Source organism: Lucilia cuprina, chromosome 3 (assembly GCF_022045245.1).
Source record: "Lucilia cuprina isolate Lc7/37 chromosome 3, ASM2204524v1, whole genome shotgun sequence".
Taxonomy (NCBI): Eukaryota; Metazoa; Arthropoda; class Insecta; order Diptera; family Calliphoridae; genus Lucilia; species Lucilia cuprina.
Genome location: NC_060951.1, coordinates 11,129,716 through 11,148,906, shown reverse-complemented (window position 1 = coordinate 11,148,906; position 19,191 = coordinate 11,129,716). Strand labels below are relative to the sequence as shown.

Genomic DNA, 19,191 nt, shown 5'->3' with positions numbered 1-19,191 from the left:
AAAACCTGCTGGGAATCAGTAAAAAGATTCGTAGACATGGTGAACACATTGCTAATGATAGCAGAAAGAAACCGCAAAGCGGAAAGAAGTAGTTTGGTCTAACGAGATCCATACAGTGTGAACAGCGATTAGCTGAACCCCCCGTTAAGTTATACCGAATGGCAGTCCCGCGAATGGTCTGAAGAAAAGGGGGTATGGTTTAGTACGTAGGCGCATTTGCGAATAGTGCATGTTTTTCAAAACGGGTTGAACACATTTATGAAAATTCCACACCTCCAGCGTATCGAAAAAACAACTATAGACTAAATATTAAACTGGAAAGTAAACTAGACTATAGACTAGACTAGGTGTTACAAACATCATCAGAAACGCAAAATACCCTTTCTACTATAGAGGTGTAGGGTAAAATAACTTTATTAATAAAATAATTTTTCTAAAAATGACAAATCTAATCTGAATGGAAAATGTGTGTTTTTAATGTACCTTTCTTTATATTAGATGATTATATGGAATCTTTATACATGTGATTGTAGTATACATATATAGTAGTTCAATTCCTGACATAAGAATGTTCTATTAATAAAACCGTTTTTTATGAAATATTTTTTTTTTGTATTTTTTTTTTGTGGTCTATCAACATTTTTATTATTATTGTATTATTTGTTGTGTAGACAGATAAATACACACAAATATACATATTTACATATATAGTAGATGTGTGTCTCTGCATATGGCAGCAGCTATTTAAAAGGCTTTAATCATGTGTTAATATTTGCAACACATATTAACGTTATTATAATAAACACAATTTTACTTTTTAACCATATTGAGTTTTAAATATTTGTAGTAAAATTTGTGATTTACATTAAAGTAATGTTCAGAATTAAAATTAATATTTTCCAATACGTCAGTTACAATTTTTATTGTATCACTTCATTAGCTCCGTGATTTATATAAAACCATTCTTTTGAAGTCTGCATTGATTTATTCATATGTGCAAACACATGTATGGTATTTTAATACCACAAACATACTGTGCGTGAGAAAAGTTTGTTAGCGAAAAAAATAGATTTAAAAGGACGCATGTTCAATTTACTTTTTGAGCGTATTTGGATATAAACAAAAACAAGTAGGAAAGTGTAGTCGGGCATGGCCGACCCACTATAGTGGTGTAGGGTATAAAAATCTTTAAGCACGTACCTATTTAAAACCGACGATTAGTAATCATTCATTACAAAGATTACATAAGACCTTAACTATTTTTGTACCACCATACGACGGCTTTGGAAATTAATAGTTATTTGCAATAGTTGCGATTTTGATCATGAATATAACGTTTTTTTACTTCTTTGTGATAAGAGTAACAACCTTCCCTCAGAGAGTAAATTAAAATTCCGAATGGTTTGCAAGATATGAGCCTGAGAAAATGATCACTGGGGTCCTATAACTAAAAAAGTGCATGACTTTGGACAAAACTGGATAACACGAGTCTTCTAATTTTTGGCCTTTTATCATATAGTGGTGTCCGTATATGGTTAATCAACCATGATTTAAAAATTACAAAATTACACACTTGAGTGGCTTGAGAAAAATATAAAATTTAAAGAAATTTTTTTGACACACTGTATGAATGCATACATATGTATGTATGTCATAGTATTTATGTATATAGATCTGTCTGTTTTTGTTTAAAGATGCTATTTTAAATTGTGTTGTTTATTGACACAACTGATTATTCTGACGTTGTTTTTTTATTGTTGTTGTTATAATTATTATTTGGTTTAAATAGAAGATCGAGAATGCAACAATAGTTTATATTATTATTTATATTACAATCCATTTTATACCACAAAATAATAAATTATAATATTTTGAAGAAAAATTTGTAGACACTTTTTTATTGCTGTTGTTGTCTATTTTTTTTAAACGTTAATCATGCATTTCTTTCTGTAAATAATTGCTTCGGGTTGTTGATTTAATTTTAATTCTATTTATATGTACTTGGTTTTATAAAGGTGCAGCAAGTTAAGTGATCTGATGAGCACGTGTTTTAAAATATATAAATCGTTTGCTTAGATTACAAAGAACCTAAATCGTTTTTTATTGTATTATGAAACTAAACGTAATGAAATTAAATGTACTATCAATTCACAGATTGTGTCGATATTAAACATATACCCCCGTATTCATAAAGATATTAAACGTTTATTTTAGATTTATTGCGCACATTTTCCATACAAAATTCTTCCATACAACTACTTTAATATGCATTTATGATCATGGAGGTTAATCTATTATAGATAATATAGAACAGTCTATAATTAAGACTAACGAAAAGTCTATAGTTGAGACTATAGAATAGTCTATAGTCGAGACTATAGAACAGTCTATAGTCGAGACTATAGAACAGTCTATAGTAGAGACTATAGTACAGTCTATAGTCGAGACTATAGAACAGTCTATAGTCGAGACTATAAAACAGTCTATAGTCGAGACTATAGAACAGCCTATAGTCGAGACTATAGAATAGTCTATAGTCGAGACTATAGAACAGTCTATAGTCGAGACTATAGAACAGTCTATAGTAGAGACTATAGTACAGTCTATAGTCGAGACTATAGAACAGTCTATAGTCGAGACTATAAAACAGTCTATAGTCGAGACTATAGAACAGCCTATAGTCGAGACTATAGAACAGTCTATAGTCGAGACTATAGAACAGCCTATAGTCGAGACTATAGAACAGCCTATAGTCGAGACTATGGAGCAGTCTATAGTCGAGAACCGTCTTTAGTCAAGACTATAGAACAGTCAATAGTCTCTACTATAGAACAGTCTATAGTCAAGACTATAGAACAGTCAATAGTCTCTACTATAGAATAGTCTATAGTCGAGACTATAGAACAGTCTATAGTCTCTACTATAGAACAGTCTATAGTCGAGACTATAGAACAGTCTATATATATATAGTCTGTCTATAGTCTCTACTATAGAACAGTCTATAGTCGAGACTATAGAACAGTCTATAGTCGAGACTATAGAACAGTCTATAATCGAGACTATAGAACAGTCTATAATCGAGACTATAGAACAGTCTATAGTCGAGACTATAGAACAGTCAATAGTCGAGACAGTCTATAATCGAGACCTTAGAACAGTATATAATCGAGACTATAGAACAGTCTATAGTCGATACTATATAAGAGCCTATAGTCAAGACTATAGAACAGTCTATAGTCGAGACTATAGAACAATCTATAGTCAAGACTATAGAACAGTCTATAGTCAAGACTATAGAACAGTCAATAGTCTCTACTATAGAACCGTCTATAGTCTCTACTATAGAACAGTCTATAGTCTCTACTATAGAACAGTCTATAGTCTCTACTATAGAACAGTCTATAGTCAAGACTATAGAACAGTCTATATATATAGTCTGTCTATAGTCTATAGTCTCTACTATAGAATAGTCTATAGTCGAGATTATAGAATAGTCTATAGTCGAGACTATAGAATAGTCTATAGTCGAGACTATAGAATAGTCTATAGTCGAAACTATAGAATAGTCAATAGTCGAGACTATAGAATAGTTTATAGTCGAGACTATAGAACAGTCTATAGTCGAGACTATAGAATGGTCTATAATCGAGACTATAGAACAGTCTATAGTCGAGACTATAGAAAAGTCTATAGTCGAGAATATAGAACTGTCTATAGTCGAGAATATTGAACTGTCTATAGTCGAGAATATAGAACTGTCTATAGTCGAGAATATAGAACAGTCAGTAGTCGAGACTATAAAACAGTCAGTAGTCGAGACTATAAAACAGTCTATAGTCGAGACTATAGAACAGTCTATATGCCAAAGTCGAGACTAAAGAATAGTCTATAGCCGAAAACCTAGACTATAAATAGTCTAAAGTCGAGTCTATGGGACATGTGAGAATATTAATTGAAATTATTTCTTCAATTGTGATTGATATAAAATATATATTTTTATATTTTTTATCTTATTTTTTTACTTACCTTACATAATGCTAATAAATTATACAAATCTTCAACTTCATCATTGTCCGTGGGCACATATTGTTTGCCAGTTTGGGTACTTTTTCCTTTAGTCTCTTGACGATACAATGGTAAACCCATTGCCTTAGCCAAGATCTCAATACCCATATGACCAACAGTTTGGTACATAAAACTATCAAGCTCATCTGAAAATATAAATAAAGTTAACTGCTAAATGTAAATGGGAAAACGAGAGTAAAAGACATTTCATTCGCTCAACTTGGAACTAATTTTTTTTATTTATTAAAAGTATATACTGCTGCAGTATATACTTAAAATGCTGGTCACTCAGGGTCAGCAATAATTTTAGACTTTTGTGGCAAATTTCCAATTATATTTTTCTATTATAAAACATTGTTGTTAAGTTTATTAGGTTTATTTTATTACTCATGCTACTTGGTATATTTGTTACAGGTTTTGGCAACAAGATCTATATGTATTTAAATATTTTCCTATGGAATGTTGTTGTTGTTTTTAACTTCATTGAATATTTATGTTTATTTTTTTTTACACATTTGAAGAGTTATGAAACTTTTTATGAAACGTTTTAATAAAATACCGAATAAGATACCATAATCCTTGAAATTTAATTACACTTTTAATGATTGAATACCGAGAACGATCTGAAATTATGTAAAAATTAGTTTTGGTGTATTAAAGTTTAAATGGTCTGCAAGTTAAAAACATAACCTTACTTAACTAATGCATTAAATTAATGCGATGTGAGAAGTAACTCTGTCGAGTATCTAAGTTTAGAAAAGATTTACAATTAATATTGTCTTAAAGAGAAGGAAATAATCTTTTCTAAACATTTTAAAAAAGTACTTCAAATGAATATTTTTTCATAACTCTATCTTTAAAATATTATTAAATGGCGATTTTGAGATAAAAATATACTATTTTTGACGCGCTATAATACCTAGGCTTCATTTCTAATATTCCAGAATAAAGTGTTCGAGACCATGTTGAATATACATACTACCGTTCTCATGTGGACTCAAACATCTAAAAAGCTAACAAAAACATGGCAATGACTTGTACTTAATTAACAACTTACTACTACATAGCATCAACATTACTATAGGTAATGACTTACAAATAATATAATATGTAAGTACTTACTTTTATGCCTTGAAATATACAGTGGACGTATTGTTAAAGGCAATTTATTTTCTCAAAAACAAAACTACTTTCTTAACTCATTATTTGCAGGAGATGGTAGCAAGTACTTACTTATATCCCTATTTGTAAGCGAGCTTAGTAAGCACTTGCTTCCAATGACATCACAATGTTAGATTTGGAGACATTTTTGGCAATTAATTGAACACTAGTTAATGAAAAGATATCACTTGATAGACATCAAGAGGATGTACTCTCATTCAAATGATCGAAAAAAGGTATTCTAACAAAAAACTGAATCGTAAGAAAAAGAAGAAGCAATTCCATTTCGTTTCAATGCTTTACTATTGTATGTTGCATTTTGATGCATTTTGATCGTAATTACGTTTTTGTAAATTGTTGTTTATGTGGCGGAGAGTAGAAACGAAATGCAAAATTCCAAAGTTGCCAAACGAAGAAAATTTCGATTCAAAATAAAATGCAGAATAGGGACCATCATTCTTTTTGAGTTTCACAAATGAAAAATTAAAAATTCTCTCCGATAATAGGCCTATAGCAAGATTTTGAATAATTATTTATAAATTAACCTATTACTCAGGAAAGTGCCAGTGTTCGATCTCTTGATGCGAAAGATCAATTCAATTTTGTGAATAACGAAAGTATAGTGATCCGCTCAAAGGCGAAAAGATAAAATATCCGAGCTAATAGTCCTAGATACTGCTCTTTTACATACCTACAGATTTCTTAATGCTTCGAAAAAATTTATCTATCTGTATTGGTTCGGGTTGTGTTATTATTAAAATAAAATGTCATATTAGTTGCCACTACAAAAAAATCTATCAGGAAGAAGAGTATGACAATTCTCCGATACAATATCACGTTGTATGGAAACTGCTCTTAACTTATTGAGTAAATGGAGTGTTTCTTGTGGACTCAGTGTTAACCCACTGAAAACTGAACTAGTCCTTTTCACTAGGAGGTATAAAATTGATAACTTTATACCGCCAGAGCTGAATGGAATTAGATTAAAAATCTCGGATCACGCAAAGTATCTTGGCGTAGTCTTAGATTGTAAGCTATCCTGGAATCTGAATATTCAGAACCGGGTTAACAAGGCCAATGTGGCTACCTATGCATGCAAGAAGGCAATTGGTACAAACTGGGGCATCAACCCGAAAGGTATTAACTGGATCTTCAAGGCAGTAGTCAAGCCCATACTATTTTATGGGGTTATAGTATGGTGGCATGCCATGGAGCATGCTACAAACTGTGCAACCATCGAGCGCACTATGAGAAACATTGCAATCCTTATTACGGGAGCAATGAATACAACGCCAACCAAGGCACTGTTAACCATGCTGAATTGGTTACCAGCTGACTTAATGGCCTTTCAACTCGCCCTTAACTCTGCGATCAGATTAAATGCCTGCGGCTCATGGTCTGAGTACAGAGTCTACGGGCATTCCAGAATTATAAAACATTTCGAATTATTACATTTGAATGTTGACTATTGCATTACGAAGCCCAACTTCGATAATCGCTTCTGTTTCAGGATTCCACATAGGAACCTTGAACTAGAAACTCACCCACCTCCAGGTGTAACGAGAGTCTACACTGATGGCTCCAAAAGGAGTGGTAAAGTGGGTGGTGGTTTCTTTATTGAAGGATTTGGTATTAGATCATCCTTTCGACTGCCCAATTACTGTAGTGTTCTTCAGGCAGAGATATCTGCTATTAAAAGAGCAGCAAATTGGCTAAGGTATTATCACGTATCGGGGGATATATGTATATATACTGACAGTAAAGCTGCTATCAAGAATATAGCGGGTGTCTTTACGACATCTAGGTTAATCAGAGATTGCCGGATATCTCTAAATGAGATAGCGAGAAATTCTAGGATAACGCTAATATGGGTCCCTGGCCATGATAAATGTCAGGGTAACTGTATAGCTAACGAACTAGCCAGGAAAGGTACAATGATGGCTGAGGAGGAAATAGACGCCTTTACTGGTATTTCCCTTACAAACTGTAAGGCACTTGTTCTTAATGAACTATATGGGAAAGCCCAAATCAGGTGGTTCAATGAAACCACCTGTCAAGTCTCGAGGTCCATTTGGCCCCTATATGATGCCAGCAGATCAAGACTACTTATGAGCTTCCGAAGGGAGCAGATACGGACTCTTGTATCAGTAATCACAGGACACTGTGCCATTGACACTCACGCCAGGAGACTGGGTCTTGGATATAATGACTACTGCAGAAGTTGTCATAATGAGGAAGAAGATGAAACGATATCACATCTTCTTTGCTTTTGCCCCACGTTTACCGAGAGTAGGGAGAATCACTTTGGAGCTCCCTTTCTGGCTGGTATGGAGGAGCTTTCAGGGATAGGCTTGAAGAATATCCTATGCTACATAAATGAAACCGGTTGGTTTAGATCTGGAAGCAGGGAGTGAAATTATAACAAACTCCTGTGACCACTAGGGTAACACAACGAGACCAACCTTAAATGGACCCAAGTGAGCTGCTCATGAAGCAGCTGCCCTCGATACCTAACCTAACCTAAGAGTATGACAGCAATAATTAGTTTTGTGTTTGTGATTCCAACAACATCCCCAACCCCAAATTTATTGCGACAGGACCAATTTGTAAAGTGTCTTCCAACAAAAAAAGTTCTAAGGGCATTAGGATTAGATATTAACAAAGAATTTCATAGTTTTTGGACTGAAGCCCCAAGACCTCCCCCCATAATGGTTTAAGTGCTGCATTTTATATAAAATCATGAAAAATCACAACAATGTACATTTTAATCACCTAAACGTGTACAATTATAATTTAAAGTTCTTAAACTAAATATTACAACAAAACAAAAAGAAACAAAACCTTACCTCTATCCTTGGGATGTAAATTGGCTAATGCAACTATTTCATGACCCTCGGCCACACACTGCATCATATTATAGCAGCTATCCTTGCCACCACTTACCATCGCAACGACACGCATTTTGATTGATTTGTGGTTGATTTGCGCACGTGTGTCAAAACAATATTAAGATTTAAATTAAGGTACGTGTATAAAGTTTAAAATAAAATTTTAACACGTTTCGTTTTTCAATTTCAAGTCCAGCTCATTGGTAAAAATTTTCTTAAAATACTGCAAAGAAAAACAAAAAACAAAGAAATATTTTAATAAACTGCATTCCTTTTTTAAATTGTAGTTAATTATTTTTATTTTATAAAAATGAAAACAATTAAGAAAATACATTTAAGGCTAAAAATAAAATACGAGTAATTTGTATAAATTGTTTATAATGAATATATTTTAATGGTTTAATTTTCACACCCTACAGGGTGCCAAATGATAATGAAAATATTTTCAACTAAAAGCTCATGTCTTTCGTCATTTGAGAGAAAGAGGAAATTTTTCATTCATTTACAGACATTTACAAATTAGATTAATATTGAACATGAAAAAAATAAACAGTGAAATGTGAAAATAAGTTTTAATATATCTCGCTCTTATCATGTAAAAAATGCATTTAAAATTAGAATAGTTCAATTATTTTAGCAATCACAATTTGTGTATTACACTTTATTGTTGGTCTCGCCAGACAATTCATTTAATTTTTTATTTTATATTTTTTTGGCAATAGTTAGGAATGAATTTAAAAAAGAAAAATTTTATAATTTTCCTTTCTTTTGTTTTTGTTCTTTTATTTTTTTTTTTTTTGGCAAGCACTTAGACATTTTCATAAATGGATCACTCGAGATTATTTATGGGAAAGTAATTTTTTGTTGTACTTTTGTTGGTCAGTATCAGTATTCTATGGTCTCCACCAACAAAACAGAATATCACTAGAGGTGATACGAAAGCACGAGGTTAATATCGACTACATATAACTTTGAATAGTTATATGAAGTAATACACTTTCGAAAGCCCTAACCTTTCCCTAACCCTTGCAAAAGAAGAACTTCTAAAGATGAGAAAAATAAGTAGAATTTACTACATGAAAATATTGAAAAAGACCTAAAGAAGTGATGATTCTAACACAGACTTGTCATAGGAAGGATGTCCTTTTTATTTGCTTCCAAATTCACTACATCTAAAGACATTCTCAAGAAATTTTTACGCTTTTTCTTTGAAAGTTATTAGGAACTGTAATTGTAGTCAATAAACATCATTTCAACAGAAGGTAAACAATTTCAATTAGTGCTTTTGGAAGTAAGCTGGGAACTCGGACCTGAATTACGACTGACAAAAGTTGATTTTATTTAAAACAGCTGTTCATTGTTTACAAAATGCTATAAACAAATTTCACAATAGAATACAATTTTTCACACCAAAAAGTTAGGTTGGGTTGATAGGAGGATGAATGTCGAAGTGCTTTACGTGAGTACCTGGCATGATGCCCTACCCCACGGTGGACTTTTTCATCCACTGGGTAGACTTGAACAGCGGTCTACTATCGCCCTTGAATCCTTCAATGAAGAGCTCTGGTGGCAATTTTTGTACATGGATTGGGCCGGTCCATGTACAAGCACTTTGCTGAAGTACTCGGGCTATCTAATCTCTGACTATTGCTGCCCCGCTGCTTAACTTCTGAGACATAAAAACATCACTTCCCGTCCATGAATAAGCACTTTGCTGAAGTACTCGGGCTATCTAATCTCTGACTATTGCTGCCCCGTTGCTTAACTTCTGAGATGTAAAAACATTACTGTTAATTCGGCAACAGCACGTAACCGGTTGGCCGATGTACGAATCCATCAAATAAGCAGAAGACTTGGTAATTCTGATATGAACAGAGTATACTCCGACCATATCTGGACATGGAAGGAAAATTCAATGGTATCATTTGTATATGATACATTTCATCCATCATTATACAACCTAGCACCCATCTCATTTATTATAGGTAATGGGTGGGTGAGGCCATTCTTACCCCACATTCATCCCGTACCATATACAATTAATAACCACTAATTTCCAACGCTTATTCCCACAGTCACTCCTCTGTGGGGTATCTTTTGTTTCGGCAACAGCACCGAACTTATCTCGAAATATTGACTTTACCTTACATCAGTCTTTTAACCGCAACTTACACTTCCCGAGAATTTGGGTTTAAACAGCAGCCACTACGTGGATCCCGAAGGAACCTCAACCATCTCATCATCCAGGACATAGTCCTGCGGACAACTGGCCACCCGTAGTACCAGATTATTTAAATCTTTGCAAGGACTAAGCCAGGCAGTAGACTGTAACCAATTTATAGTCGCGGCCAGACTGATGTATTGGAAACACCTCTATTCCCCGGGATTGCAATAACACCAAGGTGGAGGCTTCACCAAACTAACATGCCCCTGGGCGGAGTTGATAGGAGGATTTATACTACATTAAATCCGAAGAAAGACATATTTTGCGTGATATATTGATTGGGATGAATAGCAATTATATCCAGTAACAAGTAAGAGTTCTATATTCGGCTGTGCCGAATCTTATATACCCTTCACCATGATGTGTTTAAAGCCTTTTGTACCTTTTGAAGAACGAAAAAGTACCAAGAAGTCCCCTTTTACTGGTTCTCACTTAATCCGGGATATACGAACTTAATAACATGTTTCTAGGTTCAATATTATAGAAATTTCAAAAAGTACCTTTTGAAGAATGAAAAAGTACCAAAAAGTACCCTTTCATGGGTCCTCACTTAATCCTGGCCATACATACTTAATTACATGTTTCTAGGTTTAATATCGTAGAAATTGCAAAAAGTACCTTTTGAAAAACGAAAAAGTACCAAAAAGTCCCCTTTTATGGGTCCTTACTTAATCCGGGCCATACATACATAATTACATGTTTCTAGGTTTAATATCGTAGAAATTGCAAAAAGTACCTTTTGAAAAACGAAAAAGTACCAAAAAGTCCCCTTGTATGGTCCTCACTTAATCCGGGCCATACATACTTAATTACATGTTTCTAGGTTCAATATTGTAGAAATTGTAAAAAGTACCTTTGAAGAACGAAAAAGTACCAAAAAGTCCCCTTTTATGGGTCCTCACTTAATCCGGGCCATACATACTTAATTACATGTTTCTAGGTTCAATATTGTAGAAATTGCAAAAAGTACCTTTTGAACAACGAAAAAATACCAAAAAGTCCCTTTTATGGGTCCTCACTTAATCCGGGCCATACATACTTAATTACATGTTTCTAGTTCAATATTATAGAAATTGCAAAAAGTACCTTTTGAAAAACGAAAAAGTACCAAAACTCCCCTTGTTTGGTCCTCACTTAATCCGGGCCATGCATACTTAATTTCATGTTTCTAGGTCAATATTATAGAAATTTCAAAAAATACCTTTTGAAGAACGAAAAAGTACCAGAAAGTCCCCTTTTATAGGTCTCACTTAATCCAGGCTCTACATACTTAATTTCATATTTCTAGCCAATAACAAAACATTAGTGCTGCTCTCGCTCTGCTACTCTTGCTCTGCTGCTCTTGCTCTGCTTTGCTTTTATAAACAAATTACAATAACAATATTTACCGTATTGTTATGTATTTTGTTTTTGTTTTTTGCAGTTTCTGTCTGAGCATGAATAAAAAATCTAAATTTTATATGAAATTTTCAGAGGTTGTCTCGGTTTTTTGCTCATATCTCCGTTATTTATGGACCGATTTTGCTGATTTTAAATAGCGTTCTTGCCGGTCGTATGTCTGATAGAATTATGGAAGATTCGGATCTCGCAGATATCTGGGGTCTTCTAAAAACTGATTTCAACAAACATACAGACAGACAGATAGACGGACAGACAGACAGACGGACATGGCTTAATCATCTCCGCTACCTATAAGGATCCAGTATATATATACTTTATAGGGTCGGAAAATTATATTATAGAAATTACAAACGGAATGACAAACTTATATATACCCTTCTCACGAAGGTGAAGGGTATAAAAACTTACATCGAAAAGTAATGAGTTAAAAAGCTAATTAAATCTTTTTTAACAACTTCTTCAGTAGCATTTCATGTCATTATTTTAACACAGTAATGTCAATGGAGGCAAGTACTTCCACGCTTACAAGTATAAGAAGTACTTGCAATTTCTGTTATAAGTAAGTTGTGCAGTAATTTTTATATAGTCAGCTAGTAAAGTACTACTAACTGCACCACTGTTGAGCTATTTCATTGCGCGTCAAATAATGGTTTTCACCTACAACTTTAATTTTGTTTTCTTTTTTGTAAAATACACTTTTTAACAAGCAAACAAAATGACAAAGCCGATAATAAAGTACTTATATATCAGATTAAAAGAAAGTGATTACTAAAGTACTTCTAAGCAATGCAGACGATAAGTAGTAGTCATTGAAAAGTAAGTGGTTGTGGAAGTACAAACCATTACCTAGTTTTTGTTGGGTATCTCTAAAGTTTTATTTAAATCGGATAATCTTAACCCTAAACTGTTAAAATAAAAGGTTTTTATATGGTTTAGTTTTCTTTTAAAAATAAAATTACTTTATAAAGTATTTTGCAATAAAATACCCTTCAACAAAATTTAAAAAATGAATTACAACAATAGTCTACAGTTGTTGGTATTCAATATATGAATATAGAAACTTATATAAAATGTTGTGTAATAATTATGTTTTCCTTTACAAATTGAATTTGCTTTTGTTATGTTTGACATTAGATGTAGGAATGTACCTTTGTATGTCGATTTTATTTGATGGAATGCAATACAATTTACGTATGCAAAGTTTAATTTATTGTTCTATATAAACTTTATTACGTAATTTAATTACGACGACATATGATTTCCATCTGAAAAATGAAGATGTTGTCGTAAGAGGAAAGCTACAGCAGGATGAAAGATAAATAGTTGTACAATTTATTTTAAAAATAGTACAAAAGTACGGATCCTTCCTTAGAAGTCACTGCATTCGTTAAGATATCTGCCTGAATTTACAAGCTAATAGTATCTAATCGAAAACTATGTTAATTGTATAACGCCAAGAATATATTCTGAAATTCCATAATAAACATAAGAAGACTAGCTATAATAACATTTTTTATTGATTATACAAATTTGTGTCCGTTCTAAAGGCCTCCGGCTAAGAGATATTTTTTGTTCTTACTTTAAATGCGTCTATTTTCTTATTAATTTTAGAATAATTTAAGTAATATTAGTTTTACATATTTCAATCTACTACAATTTAACTTCTAAAACTTCCAGAAAGAGAACATAAAAATTAATTCTTGATAATGAATTTAAAAGTACTCAGCAAAAATAAAACGAAGTACTTCCCAAAGAATAATATTTATCACCATTTAGCACTAAATGACTTTTTTATCTTCTGTGGAAGTGATATGTAATGGCTTCTGAAGAAGCGAAAATAATACTATTTTTTGCAATGCTATATATGTTTTTTTATTCCAACATTTTTATGAGTCAAAAATTTAATTTTTGGTCTTTTGTATTAAATTTAACAATGTGTTAAAATTATCTAATTCAAACTACAATTTCGCTTCCAAATAACTTCCAAGAAAATAACATAAAAATAAAATCTTCAACATGTCTTCAAAAGTAGTAAACTTAAAGTAAAATAAAAATGACATCGTTCCTTTGACAAGCTTGTGTTAAAATCATAAATACTTCAGGTCTTTTTCAGCACTTTCATGGAGTAAATTCTACTTCTTTTTCACTTATTTGGAAGTTATTTTTTAGCTGGATAGTTAATTTAGAATCAAATAAAATGACAAACTTGTGTAGGTCTTTATCATAATGTGAATTTTACTTCTTTATTACTTATTTTTAAAATTTTTAGTATAATTTCAAAGTATTTGTTAAAAACAGTTTGTCATTCCGTTTGTAATTTCTATAATATAAAGTATATATATTCTGGATCCTTATAGATAGCGGAGTCGATTAAGCCATGTCCGTATCTCTGTCTATCTGTATGTTTGTTGAAATCTTTTTTTAGAGGACCCCAGACCCCCCCGGACCCCCGGCGAGATCCGAATCTTCAATAAGTCTGTTAGAAATGCTTTCGGGAAGATCACTATTTAAAATCAGCAGAATCGGTCCATAAATAACTGAGATATGAGCAAAAATCCGAGACAAGCTCTGAAAATTATATCAAAAACAGATATTTTTTATTCATGCTCAAACAGAAATTGCAAAAAACAAAAACAAAATAAGTATACGGTAAATTTTGTTATTGTACTCTGTTTATAAAAAAGGCAGAGGGAGAGCAGCAGAGCAAGAATAGCAGTGCAAGAGTAGCAGTGCAAGAGCAGCACTAGTGTGTTGTTATTGGCTAGAAACACGAAATTAAGTAAGCCTGGCTTAAGTTAGATGCCATAAAAGGAAACTTTTTGGTACTTTTTCGTTTTTCAAAAGATACTTTTTGAATTTTCTATAATATTGAACCTAGAAATATGAAATTAAGTATGTGGAGGCTGAATTAGGTGAGAACCCATAAAGGGGAACTTTTTTGTACTTTTTCTTTTTTCAAAAGGTACTTTTTGTGTTTTCTATAATAATGAACCCAGAAACATGAAATTAAGTATGTAGAGTCGGAATTATGTGAGAACCGGAAAAGGTGAACTTTTTGGTAGTTTTTCGTTCTACAATGGTACTTTTTGAGTTTTTTATAATGATCTTAAAAACATGAAATTAAGTATGTAAAGACCGGATTAGGCGAGAACAAATCGATGGGAATTTTTTGGTACTTTTTGAATTTCCTATAATATTGAACTAGAAACATAATATTAAGTATGTTGAGTAGGAATTAGGTGAGAATCGGAAAACGTGAACTTATTGATATATATATATATTTTTTTTCTTTTTTTAATGTACTTTTTGAATTTTCTATTACATTGAATCTAGAAACATGAAATTAAGTATGTTTAGCCCGAAGTAAGTGACTTGAAAGAAGAGTTTTTGATACCGACTTTTTTTAACACACCATGGTGAAGGGTATATACGTTTCGGCACAGCTGATTAAAGAACTCTTACTTGTTTAATTTAGAAACAGTTTATAAATATTTTCCTTTTTGGCAAATATATTTTATTATTATTTAAGTACAATATTGGTACATAATGCTGAATTTCTCATAAATCAAATAATATTATATAGAATTTCAAGTATGTATTTAACAACAACTGTCACTAGCAATTACGTTTGCATTACTATTGTTATCTATGTATACGAATTATCATTTTGTTTACATGTATCATCAAAAAGTAATTGCACAGTTTTTTATACATTAAGATGGCCCCCAAAAGGAAAATGATCTCATGGTTAAATGTAGTTAAAAATTCGTCGATTTATGGTTGAATTAAGATTTAAGTTAAAATATCAGGAAGAAGAATGAAGGTATAACAACCTAAATAAAGAAAATTTTGAGTTGTGAAAGTTTTTCGATTTTAAAAATTAAAATTTTACATTATTTTTTTCATTTTACCAACGAGGCCAACCTAATTTATATATACATAAATAAAAATCAATAAGTTTTTAGTTTAATATGTATGTATTTACATATGTTTGCACTTATGTAAGTAAATTGTACATGTGTTAACGACATGTTAATCTAGATTAGGGTGTTATTTACTAGAATCTTTTTAGTTTATTTTTAAAGTTAAATTGTTCTAAAATTGCTATGAAACTGATAAAGTTGTACTGCTTCAGAAGATTTAACAAAAATCATTTTTTTTATTATTTCCAAGAAATTAAATATGTTTTCGTTAATGATGGAGCACCCTAATATTTCTATAAGTCCACTTTTATTCCCAATGACAATGAAAATATCTCTATAATAAAAATCTTTGGATAAGATGCCTCCTTAAATGACATCAGGAAGGTCAAGAGTTGAAAACAAACTTAAAGATACAAATCTCTTTTAATAATTGTATTTTGTTTACACAATTTAGTTTTTTTTTGTTTATCACCCTCTTTCCACTTAAACTAATCACATTTTACTTAAATAAAAAAACCGAAAAGAAAACTTTTTCCAAGTTTTTCCTTTGCTGTTAAGATAAGAATATTAAGAAATTAAAATATAAAACTTGGTTTTTATGACTTTATGTATAACAAGAGAAAAAAAGGAAAATAGTTAGATATTTACATATTATTTGAATAATTTACTATTAATAATTTACTATATATATTTTCTAGTTTAATATTCATACAACTGATACCATCCAAATAACTATTAATATTGAAACAAGTAATTAAACAATTCTATGATGGATTAGATAAATTTGCCTAAGGCGGGTTTTTCCGATAAAGATAATCTACATTCTTTCTTTAAACTTAGTTAAATACATGTCTTGTGTTTTTCCAGTAAACAGTAACGTTACTTATTAACGTTACCGCCTAAATTTGTTTCGAGTTTAAACTAACAGCAAGTTAAGCCTAGTTTAACTGAGTAGTAAGAAACCTAGGACGACACCTGAAATAAAATGTACATATATACTTAAAAATTATTCCCTAATAATCTTTCTCTTTGCTCTGTTTATCCAAATCCATTAAACCTAAACCCAATAGACGAGTCGCATAAAACGGGTAAGTTAAGTAAGGTATTCAAGTTTAAACTGAGTTGGATTTGCCCTGCATTTAAAAATCTCTTGAACGTTGTGTTTGCCTATGCCACACGCATTTTTGACGTCTTGTGTGAGGGGGTAGGAACTGCTTTGACACCATGATGTTATGTTCCATAACTGAAACCATCTTCCTTTCATAAAGCAGGTTTTCTTTAAACGTCATTTGAATATAGCCTGTTACCGTTCTAAGGACTGTGTTTTGACAGCTTTGGAGCTTTTTCCATTGTGTGCCACTAACTCTAGAAGTCCACACTGGCACATAGTTTACCACTTACCGACTAATCTTTTGGAAGGTAGTTAACAAGGTTTTTATGAATTCACCTAATGCTGCCGACTAGAGACTTGAGTACCTTATTTCTACTCCACATCTTGTTGCAGATTGCAGTGGAGTGCGCGGAGGACAAAAAAAGCTATCGAATGTGACACCAAGTATTATGGGGTGATTTACAGACTTTTTTTTTCGAAATCTACTGTCACGCCCAGTTTTAGCCCTACTTCCTTTGTCCAGTTGGTAAAGATTTGCTGAGCAGATTGTTGGCGATATTTTAAAATTTCTCGAATTGGAGAAGCTCGAAAGTCTCACCGATTTTACACGTATGAAACCTAGTACAGACTGCGTTAGTTAAATCACGCAATTTCCCCTATTTCAGATTTTGTTGGCGATATTTTTACATTCCTCGAATTGAAGAAGCTAAAAAGTCAAACCGACTTTACACGTATAAAATCTAGTAGACTGCGTTGGTTAAATAATAGGTTTCCCCTATTTAGTAACCACCCATAATCTGTAATAGTCCATTATATTACTGACCCCTTACTGAACAAAGACTCTAATTGATCAATGCCCCGTTAGCACCCCTATTAGAAATTAGACTGCGTTTATCCATAAGGCTTTGATTATTTGCAATTTAATCTACTTTTTTTAGGACTGATGACTTTGATTCTTCTGAATATCAACCTATTAGAGTGAAAGTGGAGTGATTTAACCATAATTTCACCTAATCCATCTAGTTCGCAGTAACCTCATTACCATGTTCTTTGCATTTAAGAATATTTCCATAATCTACGACCAGGAGCGATTATAACAAAGCGAGCATAATTCGATTTCAGTTTAAAGGCTTTGAAGTGCTTGGAAGACACTTCATCAGAGTGTCTAAAGTTCCTTTTTTTGTCGACATCAGCGATTTAACACCGGTTACTGATTTAACTCCTATCAAACAGTCTATTGGATGCAATCAAATTGTCCATAGTTTGTTTTACCTATGTCTAGAGTCGTAATATCATAATTTGTAATAACGAAAGGGAAATTTAGAAACTAGCAACTATGTTGGTATCAGTCTTTTGGATGTAATACCATCCTCTATAGTTTAAAATCTTATAAGAGATGTTTTACCGAAATCTTGAGTCGTTGTAATTCTTCAACGGTATTACTCTAGCAGATTTTCTTCGTAAAGAATTTTTGTATAATTTTTGGCATGAAGGTTTGACTAACGACGACCCATATATTCTTTTTAGATTCCTTTTCGCTACAATGGCTTCAAAATGTTCTATAGGTAACAGTTACGAAATGATGTTCAACATCTTTCTAAGTACCGTTTATCAACTCCATCCAACAGACGTCATCTAAGTTAGGAAACATAAAGCTTATAACTTCTGGTAAATAATACTTATTCTGTTTCCTAGGAATTGCTCCGTGGCCTTTAGCTTTCGTCCATAATAAGAGTTTACCTAGAAGTCCGTAGATTGATAAAATTTCATGAAGTAGATTTCCGTTGAACAGACATTTACAAAATAAATGGCAGAAAACAATTATTACATTACATCAATAATGTTTGCCAATATCTTAACTTTGGTTTGGAATTTAATACATACAAAAAACAAATGAAAATATTTCCAAATTCTTACAAATACAAACACTTATGTGAGCTACTGTTACTATTGCCAAAAGGATATAATACTAAAAAAACTTGACTATTTTAGTGGGTGTTAAATATTTACATAAATACAAACAAATGTTGTTGTTTACTTTATTTATTTTTTTTTTGTTCTTGTACAGAATGTAGTCAAATATTCTAAAAACTCAGAAAATGGCAAAAATGTAAAAAAAGGCTAAAATGTTAAACAGCAAAATACTATACAAATATAGTTAAAAGTAATCATGTACATGTAACGTTGAAGGTTTGTATATTAGACTGCTACAATATTTCTAAAAAAGAAAATTATAACATTTAAAAGATGAAAAAAATAATTGTTCTTTTTACTATAAAAAAGTAATTTCATAATAAATGAGGCTGAGCGGATGCGTGTGAAGTTAGCTCCGAAAGTTAGCTCCGTTTTTTCAATGTTAACAAGTCTGTTATGTTAATAACATAAATCTCGCTCAGAGAGTGCTAGGTTAACATAGCT

The 19,191-nt window shown here is 31.9% G+C and overlaps 1 protein-coding gene across 1 annotated transcript in view; it reads right to left on the bottom strand.

Moving 5' to 3' along the window:
- Nucleotides 1-19,191, bottom strand: part of LOC111689730 — a 39,248-nt gene that overhangs the window by 16,881 nt on the left and 3,176 nt on the right. The window contains exons 2-3 of the mRNA XM_046946131.1: nucleotides 8,073-8,337; nucleotides 4,027-4,211 (exon numbers count right to left, since the gene is read on the bottom strand). Of these exons, the coding sequence (XP_046802087.1) occupies nucleotides 4,027-4,211; nucleotides 8,073-8,187 (300 nt within the window). The 5' untranslated portion in view covers nucleotides 8,188-8,337. The remainder of the gene's footprint in view (nucleotides 1-4,026; nucleotides 4,212-8,072; nucleotides 8,338-19,191) is intronic.